At 50.4% G+C, this 21,429-nt stretch overlaps 2 protein-coding genes and 1 pseudogene across 8 annotated transcripts in view; 2 read left to right on the top strand and 1 right to left on the bottom strand.

Moving 5' to 3' along the window:
• Jph3 (junctophilin 3) overlaps nt 1-2,171 on the top strand; it is a 74,682-nt gene extending 72,511 nt beyond the window's left edge. The window contains exon 5 of the mRNA XM_020183161.2: nt 676-2,171. Coding sequence (XP_020038750.1) covers nt 676-756 — 81 coding nt within the window. The 3' untranslated portion in view covers nt 757-2,171. The remainder of the gene's footprint in view (nt 1-675) is intronic.
• Klhdc4 (kelch domain containing 4) overlaps nt 2,128-21,429 on the bottom strand; it is a 52,023-nt gene continuing 32,721 nt past the window's right edge. For 4 of the 7 annotated variants that reach the window (XM_074055503.1, XM_074055506.1, XM_074055508.1 and 1 more), the window contains 5 exons: nt 15,595-15,670; nt 13,556-13,764; nt 11,675-12,077; nt 10,811-10,930; nt 10,473-10,637 (listed from right to left, as the gene is read on the bottom strand). In XM_074055503.1, coding sequence (XP_073911604.1) covers nt 10,624-10,637; nt 10,811-10,930; nt 11,675-12,077; nt 13,556-13,764; nt 15,595-15,670 — 822 coding nt within the window. In that variant the 3' untranslated portion in view covers nt 10,473-10,623. Of the gene's footprint in view, nt 5,734-8,969; nt 9,122-10,326; nt 10,638-10,810; nt 10,931-11,674; nt 12,078-13,555; nt 13,765-15,594; nt 15,671-21,429 lie in introns of those variants that run through there. The other 3 variants (XR_012441857.1, XM_074055504.1, XM_074055505.1) reach the window with 3 other exon arrangements.
• On the top strand, nt 21,083-21,282 carry LOC141417614 (small nucleolar RNA U3; annotated as a pseudogene).

Raw genomic sequence — 21,429 nt, 5'->3', positions numbered from 1 at the left:
AAACAGCTGGCTCTGGAGCCAGTGGGGCCTGACCCTCACAGCAAGGGCAGGGCTCCTTTACTGCAGTCAGTAGGGGTGGTGATGGGTAAAACTGAGGTCCAATTGAAGTCCACCTGGAGTGACTATACCTGCGCCCATTCCTGCTCAGTGTGAGCAGTCCACTAGCAGGGTGTGGTTTGCAGGAGTCATTGCCGAGGGGAGCCAGGTCCTGGTGTAGGTCAAGAGGAGGGGAGCCGGCCACAAGACTGTGAGCAGGAGCCTTGTGCTCCAGAGAGGGTCTGCTGGACTCAAAGGCAGCAGGTGAAGGCCCCTGGAGTCAGTGCAGTGTCTGGAGTTTACAGAGGACTACTGGAGAGCGCTGTGTAACTTCAGAGCCACTTTGGGTGGGCCACAGCTGATGCCATGTGGGCAGGCCTGAAACTTTTGTCCCCATTCTCTGGATCCCAAGTCTATGGAGCCAGAGGCAGGTGCCCACTGTCCAGGGCCCTGGCTGGGTTCTCTCCACAGAGTGCCAGGGAGCCTTCCACCACCTGTAAGGCACGCAGCTGCCTGTTCCAGGAGGTCCCGCACCTGGCCTTTGTCACGGTCCCTGCCCTCCCCGCCTCTGGGCACTTGTTTTCTTGGGACCCAGTCAGGGCCCTGAGGAATCACCTTCACCTCTCCTCTCTGTTCCAGGGCTCAGCTCCCATTCTGGTCGTCATGGTGATCCTGCTCAACATTGGAGTCGCCATTTTGTTTATTAACTTTTTCATCTGATGAGGTTGTTGCGATGGCTGAAGTAACAAGTGTACAAAAAGGGAATCCTAACTCAGACAGCCCTACAACTTCCAAGTCTTTTCACAGAAGAACAACATGATTGGGTATTACTCACAGTTTGCCTTTTTTTCTGGGTAATGTTTTTTGGATTTTAGCCAAAATTCTTTGCTTGTATAACACTATGCTGTGTGGCATGGCAGGAGGCCAGCACGCCGACCCTCCAGCTTGATGTGGAAAAAGAAGGGGTCCTGGCAAACCAGAAGCAAAAAAGCAATGGTCGTCTTCATCCTCGCCTTTCTAGTTGGGGTGTGAAAGGTGGCGGTGGCCAAGGAGGAGTCCCCCTGACAAGGGTGCCCGGTTAGCCAGGCAAGGTGCTGACACACAGTCAGTTAACTCTGTCTCTCCTGTTTGGAATCGGTGACGAGTATAGGCATGGGGAATAGGGTGTCCCACCCCGGCTGGGAGCAGCCCAGGCCTTTTTCTACCTTAACTCTGTGCTGCATACTTACGGGAAGAGAAATGTTTTCTCTTTCCCACAAAACAGACCACGACCCCACCCCTCCTCTTCTCAGCACTGCCCCTGGCCCTCCTTGTGAGGCTGTCTCCCGACACCGAGTCTTAAAGTCCTTATTCTTCCCTGCTGTCCTCTGCTCACTCGTTGTTTGCCCCGTCCGGCCACCCTCCCTCCAGACCCAGGGAAGCCGTGCTGCTGATGTTCAGGGCTGACCCTGATCCGGTGGGCACATCTGAACACTGATGCCATGGGGCTGTGCCCCATGCCATGGACAGTCCAACAGCACGCCTGGGCTCTGAGCATGTGGCATTTTTGCACTTAGTATGCTTCCGTGTCCCTGGCAGTGACGCCCCATGGCCGTCACCTGTTACTGACCTCCACGGGGTCTCCCATCTTTGCACTGTGCCTGCAACTTCTCGTAACAGATATGCAGATTCCCTCCAGACTCCTCAGTGCTACTCCAGAGCAGGCGTGGTCCTGGGACAGTGACTTTGAAACCCAGTGGCTTGAATTTCCTGGAAATTGTTGCATCTCCCCCACCAACCCAGATGTACGTAACTTGTTCCAGTCAAACAAAAACAGGTTCCTTATGTCTCTGCCTTCTCTACCAGGGTTGTCTCCCCATCCAAACAAACAAGGGATGCCAGAACCTCTGGGGCCTGTGGCCAGCTCTCACGTGCAGACATGCCTGGGTCTGGCCCGGGCACGTCAGCATGCGGGGGCCCTTCACGTGATTTCCCATCAGTCTTCTTGGGTGCAGCCCGTCTTATGGACTCTGCCTTGCTTTGCTTATGTTTAGCTGTTTCTCTGCTACCTTTCGAGCAGATTTCTTTACTACACTGCACTGGATTGCTATATTTTTAATCAGAAATAAACTAAAGATTAGAGCATGTTCCAGTTACATTCAGTTTTATGGTTTTCCGTTATCCATCCACTGCCTGTTCCTTCTCATGGGTCGGTTTGGTTTGGGGACCTAGGGGAGGGAGAATCTGTAGGTGACAGTGCATTTCTGATTGTTTCTAGGGGGTTTACATCTTTTTGTACATCTTATTTTTCCGTTCCTTTTTTAATATCAAGTGGTTGCTGCAGACCTTAAGTGAACCAAATAAAGATTCCTGCTCTTTGCAGCTCTGAGAATCATCCATGCTGGGATATGTGTTTTGTAATTCTGTCTGCAATGACCAGAGCTGTGTATGTTCCAGAAACAGCATGACACAACAGGTTGTCTCCCCACGCAGGTGGCACATCCGCACACACACACACACACACACACACACAAGAGACACACAGCATGTGTGGCTTCGTGCCTAGGTGGCTCTCACAGGGAGTGACCAGCATGGCACTTGTCTACCACAGGTGACACAACCATGACACCAAACCCATGGCCAGTGTTGCACCAGCAGCCTGCCTGTGCAGAGAGCAAAACCACATTCCTGGTAAATTTCAGGATTTATTGAGACTAAGATGCAGTGGGGCGCAAAGACTCTAGAAAGCTGACCTGCAGCTGGTTTCCACACAGCATGATTAAAGATAGAGGCACCCTGTCACCCCCGTGGCCAGCTCACTTTCTTTCCTACCTGTCCAGAGCCCTGGGTACACATTATGCTGAGCGAGAGGACAGCAGCATTCAAGGCAGATCATGTGGCCTGCTGGCTGCCAGCGCAGAGCATCTGACAGTTTTCAGACCCAGAGCAGACAGGTAGGCACCACTTCCCCACAGCTGCTTCTGTTCTCTAGCTATGAAAACTAAACAACTTTCCCCAGAGCCTGCCTCTGGTCCTGTGGGCAAAGGAACAGCTCACGCCCCAGGCTCACCTCTCCTCTGCACCTGCCCTGGAGGGTGGAAGACACTTGGTGCCTGAGGCTGGTAGCTGAGGCATAGTGTACACTGGCTGCCTTGTGCCTTTTGAAGTTTTGTTAGTGTGTAAAAAAGTGTTTGGATCATTTCAGGCAACTGGTAAATCCTTACCCATTCTTTTGGAGACTAAGTACTGTGGTCACGAGCACACAATTCCCAGAGGTACAGATTAGGCACACAGCACAGAGCCTGAAATAACTGATAAGGAAGATGGTGACACAGGAAAACTGTGTGCAGCTAGTGAAATACAATGGCTGTGCCCAGATCACTGTAGAGGACAGCCACCGAGACACAAGGCTGACTCACTCTCCCATGTAGTACAACCCCTCTTCACAAACGGTAACTCTTCTGTGAAACTCCACTGATGAGGTGTGAGCAGACGTGCATTCCTACACGAGCTAGGCTCAAGACTCCTCAGTGACACCTGAGGCAAGACCACAGGCCTGTCTCTCCAGTCTGCAACACCGCCCCCCATCCCCCATGCCATGGGTTTGGTGCTCAGATACAGGCAGGGCAGCTACACATCCTGGCTTTAATTCTGCTTGCTCCTGCTCACCTGCAAACGGGTCGAGTTTAGACAGATCACATGCCCCACCCCCCCCAATGAAGACTAAAGGTTGCTGCCAAGAGCCCACGGAGTGCTCAAATGCCCAAGGACTACAGACATCTAGCGCGCAAGTACTTGGGGGATCCGTGTTTTGGGGTTGAATCAGCACCAGTATGACTCCTGTGGGCGGACTGCTCCCGTGTCCCCTGCAGGCTGTCTGACCAGAGGCTGCTCTACTCACACACCCAGGAACTCTGATCTGCTTCAAGTCTTCCTGGGATGGCTGTCCATTCCATCACACTGTGCAATGAAACTTCTCATGATGATGGCCGAAGGGTGAGGGCAGCTTTCTCTTCCAGATTAAGCTGCTCTGTTAACTCTTCTTAGGTCTCGCCTTTTAACTTGCCTTGTCTTTGGCCTCAGAAACAGCATAAAGGTGCCTACGAGATAGCGCGTCTCTGTTCACAGCTCAGTGCACCATGCAATTCATTCTCTCTGCAATCAACTGGCAGATGCAGCCAATGTGTATTTTATGATCCTGATAAACACCTCGGTAGCTGAGTTTATACGGTATCTCTAATCTTGTACAGGACAAGGATCTGCCTCCTGTGTCCAGATGAGGGAGGAGGGAGTGAGGCTCTGCTGTCAGTCAATGTGGGTGTTTGCCTGGCTCTGTTCTCCCGTCCAGGCCCAGTTGTGGTCAGGCAATGTGTCAGCAAAGACTGAACAAAAGCAACCTTTCTCCAAGTGCCAAGACGCATTGTCAACTCAGCCTTAAAAGAAGAAAAAGTACAGTTGCCTTTAAAACACAAAACAACAGCAAAGCTTCGTTTCTTCAGTGTACCCTGTGCCTGGGAGTGTGAAGTCAGGAACAGATGGGCATCTGAAAGGCAGAACAAGGCCGAGTCCCTGCAGCAGTCCTTCCTTTGTGAGGAGCTGGAGATCTGGAGAGCACAGGTCTGTGGCAGGAACAGTGGAAACTCCTCTAGAGCAGGAGGAATGGCTCCTGGAGGAGGCTTCAGTGTTCTCCAACTGTTAGCCAGCGCTGTTTCTCAAGTCTGTTTCTTCATGACACCTGCGGTGGAGGTGCCTGGAACATGACTGGGGTAGCCTGGCCACATCTTGTTCAGCTCCAGGCAGCTCTACCAGGGCCATACCAGGGGGTGGGAGGGAGCTCCAACTGGGTCTGAGGTGTCAGGGGCCCAGGACACAGGTTTTGGGGAACAGCAGAGCAGGCAAAGAAGCAATCTCACACCTACCTCACTTTGGTCTGGTCTGTCCCCTCCCCCAACCATGCCCCACCTCAGCCATGTACTCTGCTCAGTTGTCCAGGTCCATGCTTACATTGACACTATCCCTCCACCATCCTTCCCATCCACCTTTGAGTCTTGTGAGGACACAGCTCTGGTTTCAGTCCAAACAAGTAAAACCTCCAGGGCCCTGGGGGGCTGAGACAGTGTCTCAGCAGGACAATGGTTCTCTTGCCTACTGACAGACCTGCGAGCACACTGTGCTTTGCCTGCCTGGTGACAAAGGTCAGGCCAGCACCAGAATTGGTTCCTCGAGATAGTGCTATGAATGGTCCCAGGCCTGTGGTAAGGCTTCCAGGCCCAAGATCAGAGATGACTTCACATTCCAGAACTTCCCTGTGAAACAGGGCATTGCCCACCAATGGCACTCATGCCCACAGGGTTCCTTCCCTCTCCTGAACACCATGCATTTACACGAGGGAGATACGGTATCCAGCCAGCTCACTTTCAACAAATGGCTTTCCCAGACCATTCTGAATCCCCAAGGCAGATGCTGGTCAGCAAGGAGGGCTGCTCTCTACTACAGAGTGGGGTCCCCAGAAGCTGGATTTAGGCTGGACGAGGATGTGAGGGTCCAGTGGGGGTGGAGTAGGATGGGGGCACCACCCTTACCCCTCTGCTGAGGCCCCCAGCTAGTCACATGTAGCTCCTGTATAAAACCTACCTTCTTTCTGAGCACTGCCAGATGAGGAAGCAGTGGCCTGCACGTCACAGCCTGAGAGCAGCCAAAGAGCCTGGTGAAATCAGCCTATGGGGCAGGGGGGAGAAATGAACCAAGCCTTGTATACACATATGAATAATAAAAGAAAAAGGAAAAAAAGAAAAGAAATCAGCCTATGGACAGCACTGCCTCATGCATGCTTAGCAGCTCCCTGCGCCCTCCCTCCTGCTCTCCCATGGAGCAGAACTCCAACACTGTGGCTGGACTCTACTCCTTCACACTATTCACCATCTCAAAAAAGACAACCCCCTGCAACCTGAACTGAGGTCACTAGCAATGAGCCTCACCTGACGGGAAACCATGGTGTAGGTGCCTTTTTGTGACTCTGGCCCAGGACAGTCTTAATCTGCATTTCCTTTTTCCAATTTTTGTCTTGGTACATGTAAACCATTGGTTAATACAACATGACTGACTACTTTGTGCATACGCAGCAAGGGAATATCAACTATGCTGAGTTTTCTTGTTAGTGGTGAAGCCCAAGTTACCCTGACCTCTTTTCTTATAGCTGGAAATGACTTGGTTAATGACAAAGTAGACAAAATAACCTCTAATGAATGCAATTGTTTAAACCATACCACCATCTACTTCACAATCTGAAAGCAAGGGACACTTCACGTTAAACAAAAGGTCTGCTCCTTTGAGTAATAAATGCCAGTGAAACTATGGAGGACTTGTTTCATCTCATTACAAGTATCTGTTTACTTGGAAGTTCCTCCTATCGCCAAAGATGCAGAATGGACAATGCGAACTCCTGCCTGAGGACCCGGGCCTGTTAGCCATCAGCGCCTCAGTCCCCCTGAGGATTCTGAGCAGGAATAGCATAGTGATGGTGGGTCTGAAGGCAATGCCTGCTCCAACATCTTCTGTAGAATTAACTACTTGTTCTTGTTCACTCACCAGGTGGTGAGCCTAAATACCTCTCCCACCAGCTCCTTACCTGTGAGCTGAGGGTCTCCCAGCACTGGCAGGCACCCCAGCCATAGCCTGTGCTACCTTGAGAGAGGATACGGGGATGAGCCCACAGGCTTAAACCTGGGAGCCAGGTGGGCAGAGTCAGGCTGTGCCCTCTAGGAAGGGTACCATATTTGTTTCTATCAGAGGCTTTTTAACCCATTTCTCCTCAACTCCTCTGAGACATCCCTGATCTTTCCAAGTGCTGCCTCAGTGGGCAGCTTGACAAGGGAAATGATGATCACAAGCAGAACTTAGGCAAGCCCAGCGCCTTGTTCCTGCACTGAGACCACCTGCTGAGACAGTTGGTGCCTTGGTTTCTCCCAGTGACCACTTGTGTCTGCCAGTATCACCTAGCCACTAAATTGTACCAATTCAATAAAAAGTAAATGAGAAGACACCACATAGAATGAACACCATCATATCAAAACAAACTGTTGATGAGGATTTCCAGGCTTAAATGATGGTGCCCTTCATTTTCATTCAATTCTATCCAAGCCCAAGAGATCCAATGCCTTTAGCCAATCCCTCAAACTCATCTTTCCCCAGTGGCCAGTTAGCTGCTCCTGGGAAGGGAGAATAAGGTACTAGGACTAGGCCAAGCATGGTGGCTCATGCCTGTAATCCTAGCTACTCTGGAGGCAGAGATCAGGAGGATCATGGTTCGAAGCCAGCCCAGGCAAATAGTTTGTGAGACCCTATCTAGAAAAACCCTTCACAAAAACAGTGCTGGTAGAGTGGCTCAAGGTGAAGGCCTTGAGTTCAAGCCCCAGTACTGCAAAAACAAAACAAAACAAAACCAACAAAAGATGTGGACATCAGAAAGATTTGGGTTTGAGGTCAGCCAAGGCCCCATCTCAACTAATAAAAGTTGGGCATGCCTGTCATCCCATCTGCACGGGACACATAAATAGGATTGTGGTTTAGGCCTGCCTGGGCATAAACATGAGACCCTACTTGAAAAAATACCTAAAGTAAATAGGGCTGGGGATGTGGCTCAGGCGGCAGTGCCAGATGAGCAAGTGCAAGGCCTTGAGTTCAAATCCAGTACCACAAACAAACAAAAACAGAAAACCAGAGAAGCCCTATTTATACCCTATGAAACTTGCCAAGGAGCCATAGCACTGCTGTCAGGTGCACTGGCTAACATCCTCACTAGGTGTCCAGGGGGTGATGAGGGCAGGAGGCAGGCCTTTTACCATTGGTGGGCTAGAAGAAAGGGGCTTACAACCACAAGAGCTTCAACCTCCAGAGGCAGGTGGGCACAGGACAGTCCATCGAGAGCTATCCCTGTTCCAGTAGCCCAGGGCATGCAAGCACTCAGGCTTCGTCCTAGCCACTGTGACCATGGTGCTACCTGGGCACTGGGGCCCTGAAAGATGCCACAGCTGCCTAGGACTGTGCAACCCGGGTCACATTTTTACCTCCCACTTCCACATTCGAGGTGTGCTCTTCCGTGCTTCAATCACAGCACCTGCATGGCTCAGCAGGCCTCTTCTGGAAACTCGCTTACTCAGCTCTTATTGAGCCTTGCTGGTGCTGTTGACCTCTCTCCATGCAATCTTCAGCAGTAACTCGGGACAGGACAGAAAATGTTTCCATAAAAGGGGTCTGTTCTTTAGGGGCTTTGTATTTCTTCCAACCCGACTCCAAATTTCTTAAAAATTTCACCTAGTTATCAGCTCCTCTGAAAGAAAATGTCTCTGGTAACAGACACTGCACTGAGGCCAGCAAGGCTCCTCACTTCTTCCCCAGAGCAGGAGTGAAGAGAGCCACCAGACAGCTTGCTCTGTGGCCAGATGGGGTAGGAGCAGGTGGAGGGGGTGGAACTCCAACAGAGGTCCTTTGCCCTGGCCTCTCAGTCCTGCTGCTGAAGATTTTCCAACCGGCTCAGTCCAGAGTGTTGGAAAAGAGCCCCAAACACCCCGCACACAAGAGACAGTCCACAAACACAACATTAAGCTAAGCTTGAGCCCTCCTACCCAACACATGCTGCACACACAGCCCTCCTACCCAACACATGCTGCACACACACCCCTCCTACCCAACACACTGCACACACACCCCTACCCAACACACGCTGCACACACAGCCCTCCTACCCAACACATGCTGCACACACACCCCTCCTACCCAACACACTGCACACACACCCCTACCCAACACACGCTGCACACACACCCCTCCTACCCAACACACTGCACACACACCCCTAACTCAACACACGCTGCACACACACCCCTCCTACTCAACACAGTGCACACACACACAGCCAAGATAGCCAGGCTGCTGTTGACAGCACTGAGCACCTACCTCAGCCTCCCTGAATGTGAACAGCGGCTTGGCAGCATTCCTGGAGGGCACACTCTCTGTGGTCATGGCCAGTCCTAGGTCCAGATGCAGCAGGTAGGCAGGTGTTCCTCACTGAGGGCGGGGCAGGCGGCTTTCAACATATTACCTGCAACCTGTTTTTCCTTTTTGTGAGTTGCTGGGGAGGGAACCAGGGCCTTGTACATGCCAGGCCACAACTGAGCTAAATGCCCCAGTCAGAGCCTTTGTTTCTAGTCAGCTTTCAAATCCTGTGAGAGAAGTCTGTGAGTGCAGTCTCACAGTTGGGCCCTTGTGGCAGCTCTGGTCCTCACCACCAAAGCCAAACCTTGTTTTGTTTTAGCCTTATAGACACCTGGCTGCTGCCTGGGGAAGCCCAACATGTGCGTTTCTGCTGAGTCTGAGGCTGTACTTCTGTCCTGACTGGACCTCAGCTTTCTTGGGAATGTTGTGGTGCTGAGAGATGACAGCTGGGAAAGCAAAAGTCTGTTTCCAGCCAGGTGCCCATCTTTCCCATTACAGCTCTCATGGGTCAAGCCCTACTCTGCCAGGCATGCCCACCTTTTGGTTAACTCCAAGTGATAGATGTGATGAATGTTACATGAAAGAAAACCACAAATCCTTATTCTCATGGTTTAAGATACTTAAAATGAAAAAAAAAAAAAAAGAAAAAAAGAAAAAACCCCTCAAGTATGAAATCAAAGCCCAAATTCTGGGTCCAGCTATGCAACTAAAAACTGGTCTTGTTCCATTAACTGTGGAGCAGGCACTGGCCAGTGTATTTGGGCAGCAGACACCACAGTGACCAATCACCTGCTCCAGGGTCAGGTAGCAGTGGAGGCGATGGGAGGGGTGTGCAGGGGGCGGAGTATTTGTGCTCTGACTTCCCTTCCTGTCACGTTACAAATGACAAACCCACACCCGGGGATGGCTCTGCCTCTTCAAAGTTACAATAGAACAGATGTACACTGAAGCATTCTACCATGAGAGCCACAGCAGCCAGCAGAGAGCTGACTGGCTTAGGAATAGGTGCTTTACTTAAACTGAGTCGCCATTTGCAAACACACTGCAGCTGCTTCTGGAAACTGTTAGGATCGCAGAGACGGTCCCCAGTTTGATGACACAGGGTTCATCAGAACACAAGTCTCCTTGCTTTGTAGAAGGAGAAACCCCACCAAGCACCCATAGTCAGTTTTATTAGAACACTAACATGCTTCCTACAGGTCCCCCAGATTCACATCTTTCCCCAGGCTATTCCAGGCCCTACCTCGAAGAAGCCACTGAGGCAACAGGTGAAGGCCTCACCAGCCTGACGACATGCTCAGCTGCACACAAGACAACGTTTTTAAGGGACCCCATAAACATCCACTTTATTTGAAATGACACCCAGGGAGGCTGAGGGAATTCAACTTCCCACCATTTTCAGTCATGTGGAGTCTTGAACTGACTCTGGAAGAATGCCTTGGTCATGGCATGGCCATCTTCGGTACCTTCTCCTTTGAATTGGGCTCCATGTGTTCTTGGGCGAGTGTCAGCCAGTTCAGTGCAGGCTGGGACAGGTAGTTGGAGTACTGCTCCCTGGGTACCACCATGTGTTACAGCTCTTCTCATCCAGAAGGGGAACGAGAGAGGAGCACACTCAGCCGTGGCAGCCTGCGTGAGTCGTGCAGAGGATGGCTCTTCACAGACCCTCCAGGAGGACGTGGCAGCACTGTACTCAACCACAGCCGCCCAGACCCCCTCCTCCACATGAGCATTGTTTAAAACTTAGGTCCGCCTCCAAAGCACATCTACAAAATAAGGCTGAATTCTAATGGAACACTCACCTTCCTCTTCCTCGCCACTCTCCCCACTGTCCACATCCTGATCCTCATCACCCCCCTCTGCACCCTCGCCTGAGCTGCTGTCCTCTTCCGAGTCCGTCTCCTCCAGCCACTCCTGAGTTTCTGCAAAAGCAAAATGAACAGAGAATCTGACTGCAGCCTAGGCAGAGCTGTATGACATGAGCTGGCCTCAGCCTAAGGACCCCATCCTATTCGAGAATTGCCACAGATACCTGGCAAACTTCCTCCTATCCAGACACCTGGGATCAATAAAGAATAGGCTGAGTCTCCCTGGACTTCACAGCAGGAAAGAGGTGAGGAACTGGGGTGGGCACCATCTCCAGCCACACTCCCTGAGGGGAGGCCTCCCCTGCACCCTCTCCATTTGGGCCCTGGCTGTGGTTCCCAGAGATGGTGATAGACCCTGTGCCTGTGGTTTGGTCCCTTTCCCTAAACGTGCAGGTTCTGCTTGATGTTAGGCTCAGGTCTTAAGAAAGATGAACACACTTGGGTCCAGTGGCCAGCCTAGGGTAAAATGGAGATGAAAGGACTCAAGGAGCAAAGATGGAGTTTGGGTCAGGAGACAAAGCCACAAGCATGCTAGGGAAAACATACAGTGCACACAGCAGGCAGTCCCCAGAGGTGGCCTCTGTGCTGTCACCACCTCGTGAGCACTCAGGGCAAGGGATGGGCATGCACCACTGACCCACTCTCTACACCTGGACTCTATTTTTAGGAAAATGTGGCCCACAGGCAAGAGCACAATTCCCTGCTAGGTTTGCCAGCACAGTGCAGTCTTTGAAATGACACAAGCTGGTGGCACAGGCCCTCCCCACAGTGTGGAGAGAAGTCACCCTGCCAGCTTACTTGGATCCATCTCTACCAAGGTCTTCCACTCTTCCATCTTGTGGAGATCAAGACAGTAAAGGTCACTGAGGGTCACCTGGCGATCACCAGCTTCAAACATGCCACCATAGACATACAGCAGCCCGTGCTTGACAGCCAACATGGCGTTGGAGCGTGGACACGGTTCGACTGGGGCCCTACTAGGCTCCAGTGTACCATCTTCGTCCTCGGGTGGGGGCCCTGCAGCCAGGCTTGGGGCTGCAAGCACTTGCTTAATGGTCACCACAGTCCCATCCTCGTCCACCACCTCTTTGACCACCTCCAAGGGCTCTGGGGAATTGGCTACACCCTGCTCCTGCTCACTGGTATTTTCGCACGCCTCTGCTTTACCCCGCCTCCGTTTCTTCTTCTCTGACTTGGGGCCCTGTTAACAGAAAAGCGCACATAGTGCCAGCTGCACAGTACAGCAAGGGACAAGCCTGCCCCTAATACACCAGTCATGGGTTTGTGGGGACACAGCATGGGATTGAGGGACCAAGAACAGACACTTCTTCCATTCTCTAATGGTAGGATCAGGAGGCCAGGCCAGTATTCCTTGCTCAGTGCTGGACTAGGAATCACCTGTATCCCACACTGGGAAGCACTGGGCCAGTACCTCAGGACGAGACCTTAAGGCTGGTCTTTTTTTTTTTTTTTTTTTTTGGAGGGGGGGGTACTGGCTCTTGAACTCAGGGCCTCATACCTGCTTTAACACTTGAGCTATTCTACCAGCCCAGTAAGGGCTGTCTTGGGAAATCCATACCACCCACAAGGGCCGACCAATAAGGGCTTCAGAAGCCAGTGGTTCTGACTCTCTGTCCACCAAAGACGAGATGAGACACCAGATGGATCAGCAGTCCATGCCCATCTATGTGCACTATACCCAGAGTGCAACCCTCAATCTCCTACATCTCAAAGGTGCCCTTCTGTCAGGTCCCCTCCTGCAGGATAATCAACCACCCTATCTCTGTGGCCACATCGCAAGGTAAATCTGGACCCTTCTGCTATCACCTCTGTCATTTTCTTGCAGAAAGCCATGCTCACAAGATGACATTTGCCATGTTATAGTCCAGTGTTTCAACTGTCACTACCTCCAAGTGAACCCTAAGTCAGCTCTACATGCTAGATGCTCGGAACTACTCTGTACTGAGATGCAACAACAATCCTCACAAAGGACAGTCTTAGGTCCCACCATCTTCAGAAACAGCAAGGGGTCCTGAGACTGCCTGCTGAGGCTTGGCACTCTCAGAAAAGCCTCTTGTGTGGCTTCTGCATGGCACAGCTCCTCCTCTCTGCAGAGGCCTGTGTAGGTAGGGGGAGCAGCGTGCACCTGAGTCCAAGACTTATCCAAGGGAGCTGGAATCTGCAACAGGCACAGATACTCCTTTATCAGTTGATCTCATACACTCACACAGACCCCGAGGCGGCCTGGGGGTCCCTTCTGGGACTGTCATGTGCTCTTCCATCTTGCTGGGTGGGTCCTAGACAGCAGCTGTGCTGACAAGAACAGTATAGGGTGATGGGAAACGGGGATGAGCTCAGCAGTGGAGACACAGGCATGCTGCAGAGAACTTCAAGCACACCCTTGTGAGGGCACAGGTACTTCTGGAACCTCAGCCCTGGGTCAGGGACCACCTGGCAGCTGGGACCAAGAACAAGTCAAGGGGCACCAGTCCAAGGGTCTGTGAGCCCAGTCACCTGGGCACACAGAGGCAGGAACACCCTTTCTGAGAGAGTGCTGGGCGTCATGGGCCAGCACCTCACCAGGGAGAAGGAAGCACCAACACGCCAGGGCTTGTGGGGCGCAGCCCCCAGGGCCTGTGCCAGATGATAAGGTACAGACTCTCCGCAGTCCTGAGCTACCTTCAGCTGTCCCGCAAACCAGCGGTTCCTGATGGCATCGTAGAAGTACAGGTCGTTGAAGAACATGCCTTCCAGGCTCTCTTCCTCTTCCTCATCACAGACACCCCCAAAGAGTAACACCTGGTGATTTGGGGCCACAGCCACTGAAAAGCCAGACCTTAGGGTGGGCTTGATCCCTGAAGGGTTAATCCGGGTCCACATCCATTTGCCTGTCAAAGAAGAACAAGAAGCAGGGTAAGTGAAGCAAGAGGAGACTGAGAGCTGGCCAAGAATATACTGAGGCCCTTCTGGGCACCCACAGTATGCAAGCATACAGGCAAAAAATGTGCCTCACTCTGCAGACTCTGTTCAACATCCCCTGAAGTTTCCTCTTCTCCTTAGGGCTAAGCTACATCAGACTGACTTTGTTCAGGACCCCAAGTGGTCACTTAAGAGGCCACTGCAAATCACAGCTGAAAGGCTAGCGGACCCAGGCGCCAGAGCTCATGCCTGTAATCTTAGCTACTCAGGAGGCAGAGATCAGGAGCATTGCAGTTTGAAGCCAGCCTGGGCAAATAGTTTGTGAGACCCTATCTCAAAAAACCCTATCACAAAAATTAGGCTGGTGGAGTGACTCAAGATGAAGGCCCTGAGTTCAAGCCCCAGTACTGCAAACAGAACAAAACACAAAAAGGCTAGAGGAGATGAAGCATGGAAGCAGACCTCAGCAGGAGGGACCTGGGCTGAAATAGGCTTCTCATGGGTCCTCATGGGCAGAGCAAGCACAGCCTCACAAAAGACTGCATCCTCCCTGCCCTAGTTTGTTTCACACCAGCCCAGCCCAGTGCTAGATCCATGGCTAGTAAAGATCCTTCCACAGGAAGGGAGTCTGCAACAGGCACAGGTGTCCCCTCTGCTGCAGCGACCCTAAACCAGCTAACTTGACCACTCATGCAGACCCCATCTCTCCTGCTGGCGAGATCGACTTCATGTTCTTCCTTAGGTTCATGTGACAGCCATCCAGTACGTGGCCTGGTGTGGGAAAGTCTTCCCACTACTTCCAGAAAAAAAGAACTGAGATTTCAGTTCTTTCCATTAAAAAGTAGCAACAAGTATTCCACTTGGCAATAGTGGACAAGGCCTACTGTGCACAGTGCAGGAAGGACTCTGGGTCTACTTCTTGTGGCTATGAGATCGACTCATCACAAAGAACCAGAGAAGAACAAAATAGTAGAGCACAAAGCACAACGTGCAGAACCCTCTTTCTGCTGCTACGTGTCTGCAAGACATCCTTCTTACTGGGGGTTGAAGAAATGAGCACCAGGCTGGGGCCACACTACCTGGAACAGAGTCCAGTCTTCAGGTTCAAGTTTCCTAAGGACAGAAAACCCTGGTTTGTCCTCACCAACCCCTGCAAGTGCGGAATTCCGTGGCCACCTAAGGGTGTCTAGGTGTGGGACATTTCAAAGGCCTCAGCTGGCCTTCAGCCCTGGCACTGAAGCCCAGCTCAGGCCCAGTCCAGGCTCCCCAAAGGTTCGGCGCCATGTCCTAAATCTCTGGTAGTGCTCCTTGCAGAGCAGGATTCCAAGCCCAGGGTAAGCATGAAGGAATTCAACATCCTAAAATCAGCCATGTGCTCTTTAGTGAGAACATACGAACTCTTTGACACTAGGACATGACTGCAAACAGCAGCCTCTCCTTCCTGCCTCTCACCCCACATCTACACATCAAGGCTTCCACGCTCAAGAGAGTATGTGCAGCAACCCTGCCCAGAAGAGCCACCCTGCTGTCACCCGTCACCTGTAAGCCTGGAGGCCACACCCAGAAATACAACATGTCACAAATCACATGGAGGTTGGCACAAGTGGCTGAGAGGTTCTGGACTCCTGGTGAGTGCCAGGGGACGCTAGAAGATCATCCTTAAGTCTGACGAGGCCCCCTGTCCTGGTCCAGGGCCCAGGGAGCTCACTGCCAGCCAGCCTCCATGTCCACACCAGGGCAGTGCACACTTTAAAAAGTGGCCTGTGCCCAGAGCCCCCAGCTATAGCCAGCCTGGTTACCTTCTCCCCCTTCCTCAGACTTCAGCAGGAACATATCTGAGTGCTGGGTGCCTCTGTCCACATCTTTCTTGACTCTCTGCAAATGGAAAAGGAGTATATGAGAACCACCTGGGCCCTGAAGCTGAGATACACTTCTGGTGGGAGGCTCAGCTCCACAGCAAATTTAGTCTTTGTGGCTCTATGTTGATGGCAGACATGGCTGATTAATTAACATGCCAATCTTAAAACCCACCACCAGTGACCAGTCACGCCAAGAACCACAGGTGCACACTCCATGAAGCCTTCCCTCCTGTGGCATCCACAGCCAGCCTGCACAGTGTAGACAGGAACCATGGACAGCACAGGTCAAAAGCACCTCACACCTTCCAAGGACACAGCCACCACCATTAAAAGACCTCCAGAACTCTGGAACCAACAAAGCTCCCGTCTCTTAACCCTTGGTTGTGAGCTTTAAACAGTCTCACTGCCCAGCCAGCCAGGGACAGCACTCTGAGGCCACAGTGACCTACCTGATCCCCATTCAGCACCCCAGGGCCCAGACAACTGCTCAGCAAGAGGCTGACCCAAGGACGACTCCAGTCCACTCTGGTGTCTTTCTTGTGTATGTCTTTCCTAAAATTCCCCATTCTAACACACATTTGTTATTTACAGGAAAACAGAATACAGTACAGACCTCCTGTCCCCGGCACACGCACCTTACATGAGCACAGTACACAGTTCAGACAATGCAGCAACACTCATCAAATGGTATTAACCCAACCCCATGCTTTACTCCTGTGCCAGGACCCCATTCAGAACACACATGACTGTGTGTGTCATCTTGTCACCTGGCTGAGTTCATGTCTGTCAGTTCCTGCCTTGGAAAGTTGCTACTTGTCCCCTCCATCTGTGCTATCTGGAAGTATGCATCATGTCCTGTGTCCTGAGGTCTGCTTCTGCAGACAAGGCTTGGGATTCCTCTCCCCCCATTTCTCACACTGTGCAGCCTTGGACACTGGGAGCACTTTCTGCTGGCTCCCATTGTCCTCCGACAGACCCCAGACTATGGGTTTTGTTTTCACTTGCTCTGAGCACTTCAACCTTGGCACTAAGACATTCTCTAGGTTCATCTAGGGAGCCCCCTACAGAAGCCCTGGTTTCTCATACTGGAGAGTCATGACAGAAAATGACACCTGGGGGTGCTGCTTCCAGGCCCTCCCCAAGGTCAGAGCAAAGAGATGTGGGTGTACAGTTCTTTTCCTTTTTCTATTAGTACTGTGCTTATTGTAAGGAGAAAATATACTTTCCTTTCAAACTAAATAAACAATCCAACTGTCCATGAACACTTTGCATTTCCACTTGGGCCTATGTGTGCCAAAGCCAAGGAGGCTCACCATCAGCCATAGGTCAACAGCAACCCAAGTCTTGGGGAATGAAAGCTCCAAGTTTTGTCTTCATTCTAGAAACACGTGAACTACCCAAGTGATGCAATTACCACACATAACACACAGTTACTATCAAGGGATCTCCTTTTTCAAAGTTAATACAGAAGAAATGAGTACTTTGTGCCTTTTCTTCCAAACCCAAAGGTCTGTTACTAAGAACTGAATTCACCCAGAGGCCTAGCGTCTGCTGAAGGAATTCAGTAACACCTCTATTTGTCACTAGAAACCCAAGTCACAGCTTAGCACCAGCAGGTCTTTGCTGCAGCCTCCTGCATACCCTGCACCTACTGACACCATCTTCTGTCTGGCTGACAGCAGCATTTCCTTCCTAGAATCAATAGCCTGAAGGGAAATCTCAGTGGTAGGGAGCCAGGACACATCATGAGTACTGAACTGCTAGCAGGTCTGATTCTCTTGAGCATGCAGCTGGCTGCAACTCTCCCAAGCAGACAACTAGTTCCCAGGTGAGTCCTACCCAGCAACCTTTTGACTCCTTCTTGAAGAGCCCAGTTCCCTTCCTTCAAGTGTTGTGACTTGTCCAAAAATACATCTATTCATCTTCAAAAAGGAAAATCAAGAAGCTGCTTGTAGTACTTCTTAATGTGAGTTACCTGTGCCATGAATTATTTTTGTGTCACAACAGCTTTACATTCATGGGCTTACTTGTACTAGAAAGTAAATAATTTGCATGAATTTTGGGAGATGGGTCGGGAAGCCAGAAGCTCTGCTTAAGGTTCCTGCTTTTCAAAGGACCAGCCCCTCATCAGCAGCTCAGGAAGAGCTGATGTTAACATCAGAGTGGTGAAATTAGAGACAAGTTATTCTACAGCCATACTTCTGTCTACTCAGTATCAGTAGAATTCAAAGGCATCTGAGAGAAATGTTTTAATGCTAATTTACACAACACTACCATCCCCTCACTATTCAGGGACTGGGTACACCAGCAGAGCTCAGGATGGCAGAGCCAGGATATGGAGAAAAGCATTAAGCTATGCCTAACACAGCCCCAACAGGACACAATTCCAGCACCCGGCCATCTACCTCAGTCTGCAGTCTCCATTCACTTGACCCTGAGCTCAGATACAGACTTATTTAAACTGTCAGGATGGCAGAAGACATGGCAGGGCTACTACAAGGTCCCCAACATCCACTCAGACCTAATCCCTGAAAAGGCAATTAGAGTGTCACATCATGGGGTGGGGCTACAGTGACCAAAGCTGTGCACATCAGGCAGAACACGGCCTCTGTGGAGCCTACAAGGATCTAGAATGATGTGGGCTCTCTGGGCCTTCTCAAAGTCCCCCAAAAGGGGTGGGAATGGGTTCTACATAAAGCAGCTATGACCAGGTCAAGATGTGAAGGAAGTCTTTACTCCCACTTCTGGCACAGAGAGCAGGGAATGTTTCTCCTTTTTTCCTGCTATACTAAATTTCTTTCCTAATAAGCTTAACTATTACTCTTAGTACAAAAAAAGACGCGAGGCAAAAGAGAAGGGGCTGAAGCTCCCTTCAAGGAACCTGCCTTTCAAAGGCCAGTTAAACCAACTTGAGCCAGCACATCAGGACCAGATTCTGCCAAGAAGAAAAAAAGGCTGCGCTGGCCGAAGGCCAGTCTGAGGAAGCACTCCAGGGCCATGCAGGTGGCACAGGGTGATGCTGAGAGGAGTCCAGAGCACCAGCCCTCCCAGGAGAGCTGAGAAGCATGGTACCATACCAGTGGTCAGGACCAGAGGCTGTCACAACAAGCACCTCAGCTGGAGCCATTCTGCTTCATGACAACTGAAAACCAGATGTGTACTGGAGTCATGTGCATAGGTCAGGGTCTTTGCAGAGTGGAGAGACAGCAGCTGCCTTCCTGCCCCTGCCCACCTCACTGGGACTTTTAAAATAATCTTCAGCATCTCATCCTGATTCTCTGGATTCACAGCTATGGAATGTTTCTAAAGCCAAGCACAATGATGGCTGAGGCCTCCAGGGCTGATGTCTGTGAAGCAGAACCACAGGAGCCATGCTTCTCACGTGCTCCAGTGCTCCTGATGACTCAAAGACGCTGCTCATCTAGCTGTCCAGCGTGTTCCTGAGCTGCTTCACCAGACACGTGCTCAGCAACGCTTCTCTTACCATGTCCCACAGCTGCAGGCAGCTATTGGAAATGCAGAGGCTGAGAAGGCACTGTACTCAGGAAATTAGAAAATATTATGATACTCTGAATTCACTTTTACAATTTGTAAATTTCAGCTAAAACAGGCTTTAGAGGGCAATTTATGACTTTACCTATTTTTTTTTTTTTTTTAAAGATCTAGCTGGGCACCTGGGCAAACAGTTCATGAGACCCTATCTTGAAAATACCTATCACAAGAAAGGGCTGGAGGAGTGGATCAAGGTGAAGGCCTTGAATTCAAGCCCCAGTACTGCAAACAAACAAAAAAAGGATCTAACACTGGTTGAACTTCAAGTAGTCAGAAAAAAAGAGTAGATCCAAAAGTGAGTAGAAGGACAAAGGCCCTAAAAGAAGAGCATGAACAACATACTCAACAGCAAGGACAAGAGCCCAAGTCAAACAAGTCCCTGCGAGAAGCCAAGAAAGCCAAGACTACAACAAAAATACCAATGTCAGCAAGAGGGGATGTCAGAGCAGGCTTTACCAACACTAAAACATAGTAAGAGGACACTACTACCTAAAAGAGGGAGCCACAAAGATGAAGTGGACAAGTTTCTTGAAAAATACAACCTATGAAAATGAACACAGAATGACCAAATCTATGAGCCCCAAATCTCTCAAAGAAACTGAGTCCATTATCAAAAACCTTTCAACTAGGAACACTGTTAAGATGAATGGTTTTCCGGGTAAATTGTAGTAAATACTGCAGGAATAAACACCATCAATCTGACACAAAACCATTTAAACAGAAGAGGAGACATCCCCCATCTCCCATGCCCACAGAATACAGTTCCGAAAACATCCCAGAATGAAAACTATGGAGCAATTTCACCGTAAGTGCAGGTACAAAGATCTCCAACGGATTATTTGCAAATTCGGCCATGTGTGAGGAGGATGATACGAAAGAATCAAGCAGGGCACTCCACAAACAGATGAATGCTTGGACATTAGAAAATTAATCAAGGTAATTCACAAGATAAACTGAATTAAAAACTGTATGATCATTCAATGAATGAAATTTACTGAAATTTAACAAAACTTCACACCTACTCATGAAAAAGGTTCAGCATGTAAGAAGAGACTGGAACTTAGAACCTGAAGGATGCCCGTGAAGCAGCCACAACTAACTCTGTGCTGAGCACTGTGCCGGGCTGTGGACACCGTTCCCCCACTAACAGTCAGCTTAGGTTGGGTCTTTTCTGCCAAAAGATTTAATCAGTAATAACCGCCTCACTAACGTGCTTCCCAAATGCTCGCTTCATGGACTTTTTGCTCTCTTCATGTCCGGGTGCTGGTTGCTCACGCCTGTAATCCTAGCTATCGTGGAGGCAGAGATCAGGAGGACTGTGGTTCGAAACCAGCCTGGGCAAACAGTTCGCGAGACCCTATCTTGAAAAACCATTCACAAAAATAGGGCTGGCGGAGTGGCTCCAGGTGTAGGCAGGGAGTTCAAGCCCCAGTACCTCAAAAAAAAAAGGGTTGTTATTCTTAGTTTGGCAAGAATTCCACCAGATGCCTTGATTCCACAGCCGATGACCTAAGACAGTTACTGCTTCCCTAAACTTTTAACTCTTTGTCTTCAAAGCCCCCTCCCAACCTGGCCCCTTTCCAATTAGCCAACTGCATAGACTGTGAAGCCATAAACCTGCCCAATCCAGGGGAGGGGCAGCATGGCATTAGAGATAAAACCCAACTGAACTGCCCACTCAGTGTGCTTGCTAACCAGACTCTTTGTCTGTGGTGCACCCTGCTGCAGAAGCAAATTTTCCCTTGTCTATTGATTTCTGAGTTGTGTTGTCTCTCTTGTGACACCCCAATATCTTAAAGATTTTTCTAACATCCTAGATGGAGGGTAGTGCCAGGATGTCAGCGTGCATACCTTCTTCCAGTGCTGCCTGAACACCCTGACTCTGCAATAAGACAAGGAGACAAAGGTATAAGGGTCAAAAAAGGAGTAAGACCACGAGGAAGAGGTGGTGCAGCGCTCTCTCCAGAGCGTGAAGCTGGCTCTTGGTGTTGTTTTATTGCACCTGCCATTTGCCATTGATGATTGTTCTTACTCTTTCTAGCGAGTAAGAGAGAGAGAGAACACAGTCTGAGTCGTTTTCCTTTAAAAAAGAGTAAGAACCATCTGTGTGTTTATTATGGGACCGTGCAATCCCGATGAATCCGAAGCGACTGAGAACACAAAGTGCGAGGTAAACACACAAAGAGTAAAATGTGCTTTTCTACACTAGCAACAAATAGTTAG

The sequence above is a fragment of the Castor canadensis genome, chromosome 15, assembly GCF_047511655.1.
Source record: "Castor canadensis chromosome 15, mCasCan1.hap1v2, whole genome shotgun sequence".
Taxonomy (NCBI): domain Eukaryota; kingdom Metazoa; phylum Chordata; class Mammalia; order Rodentia; family Castoridae; genus Castor; species Castor canadensis.
The sequence above is the reverse complement of the archived record's forward strand: the minus strand, read 5'-3'. Positions and strand labels throughout refer to the sequence as shown.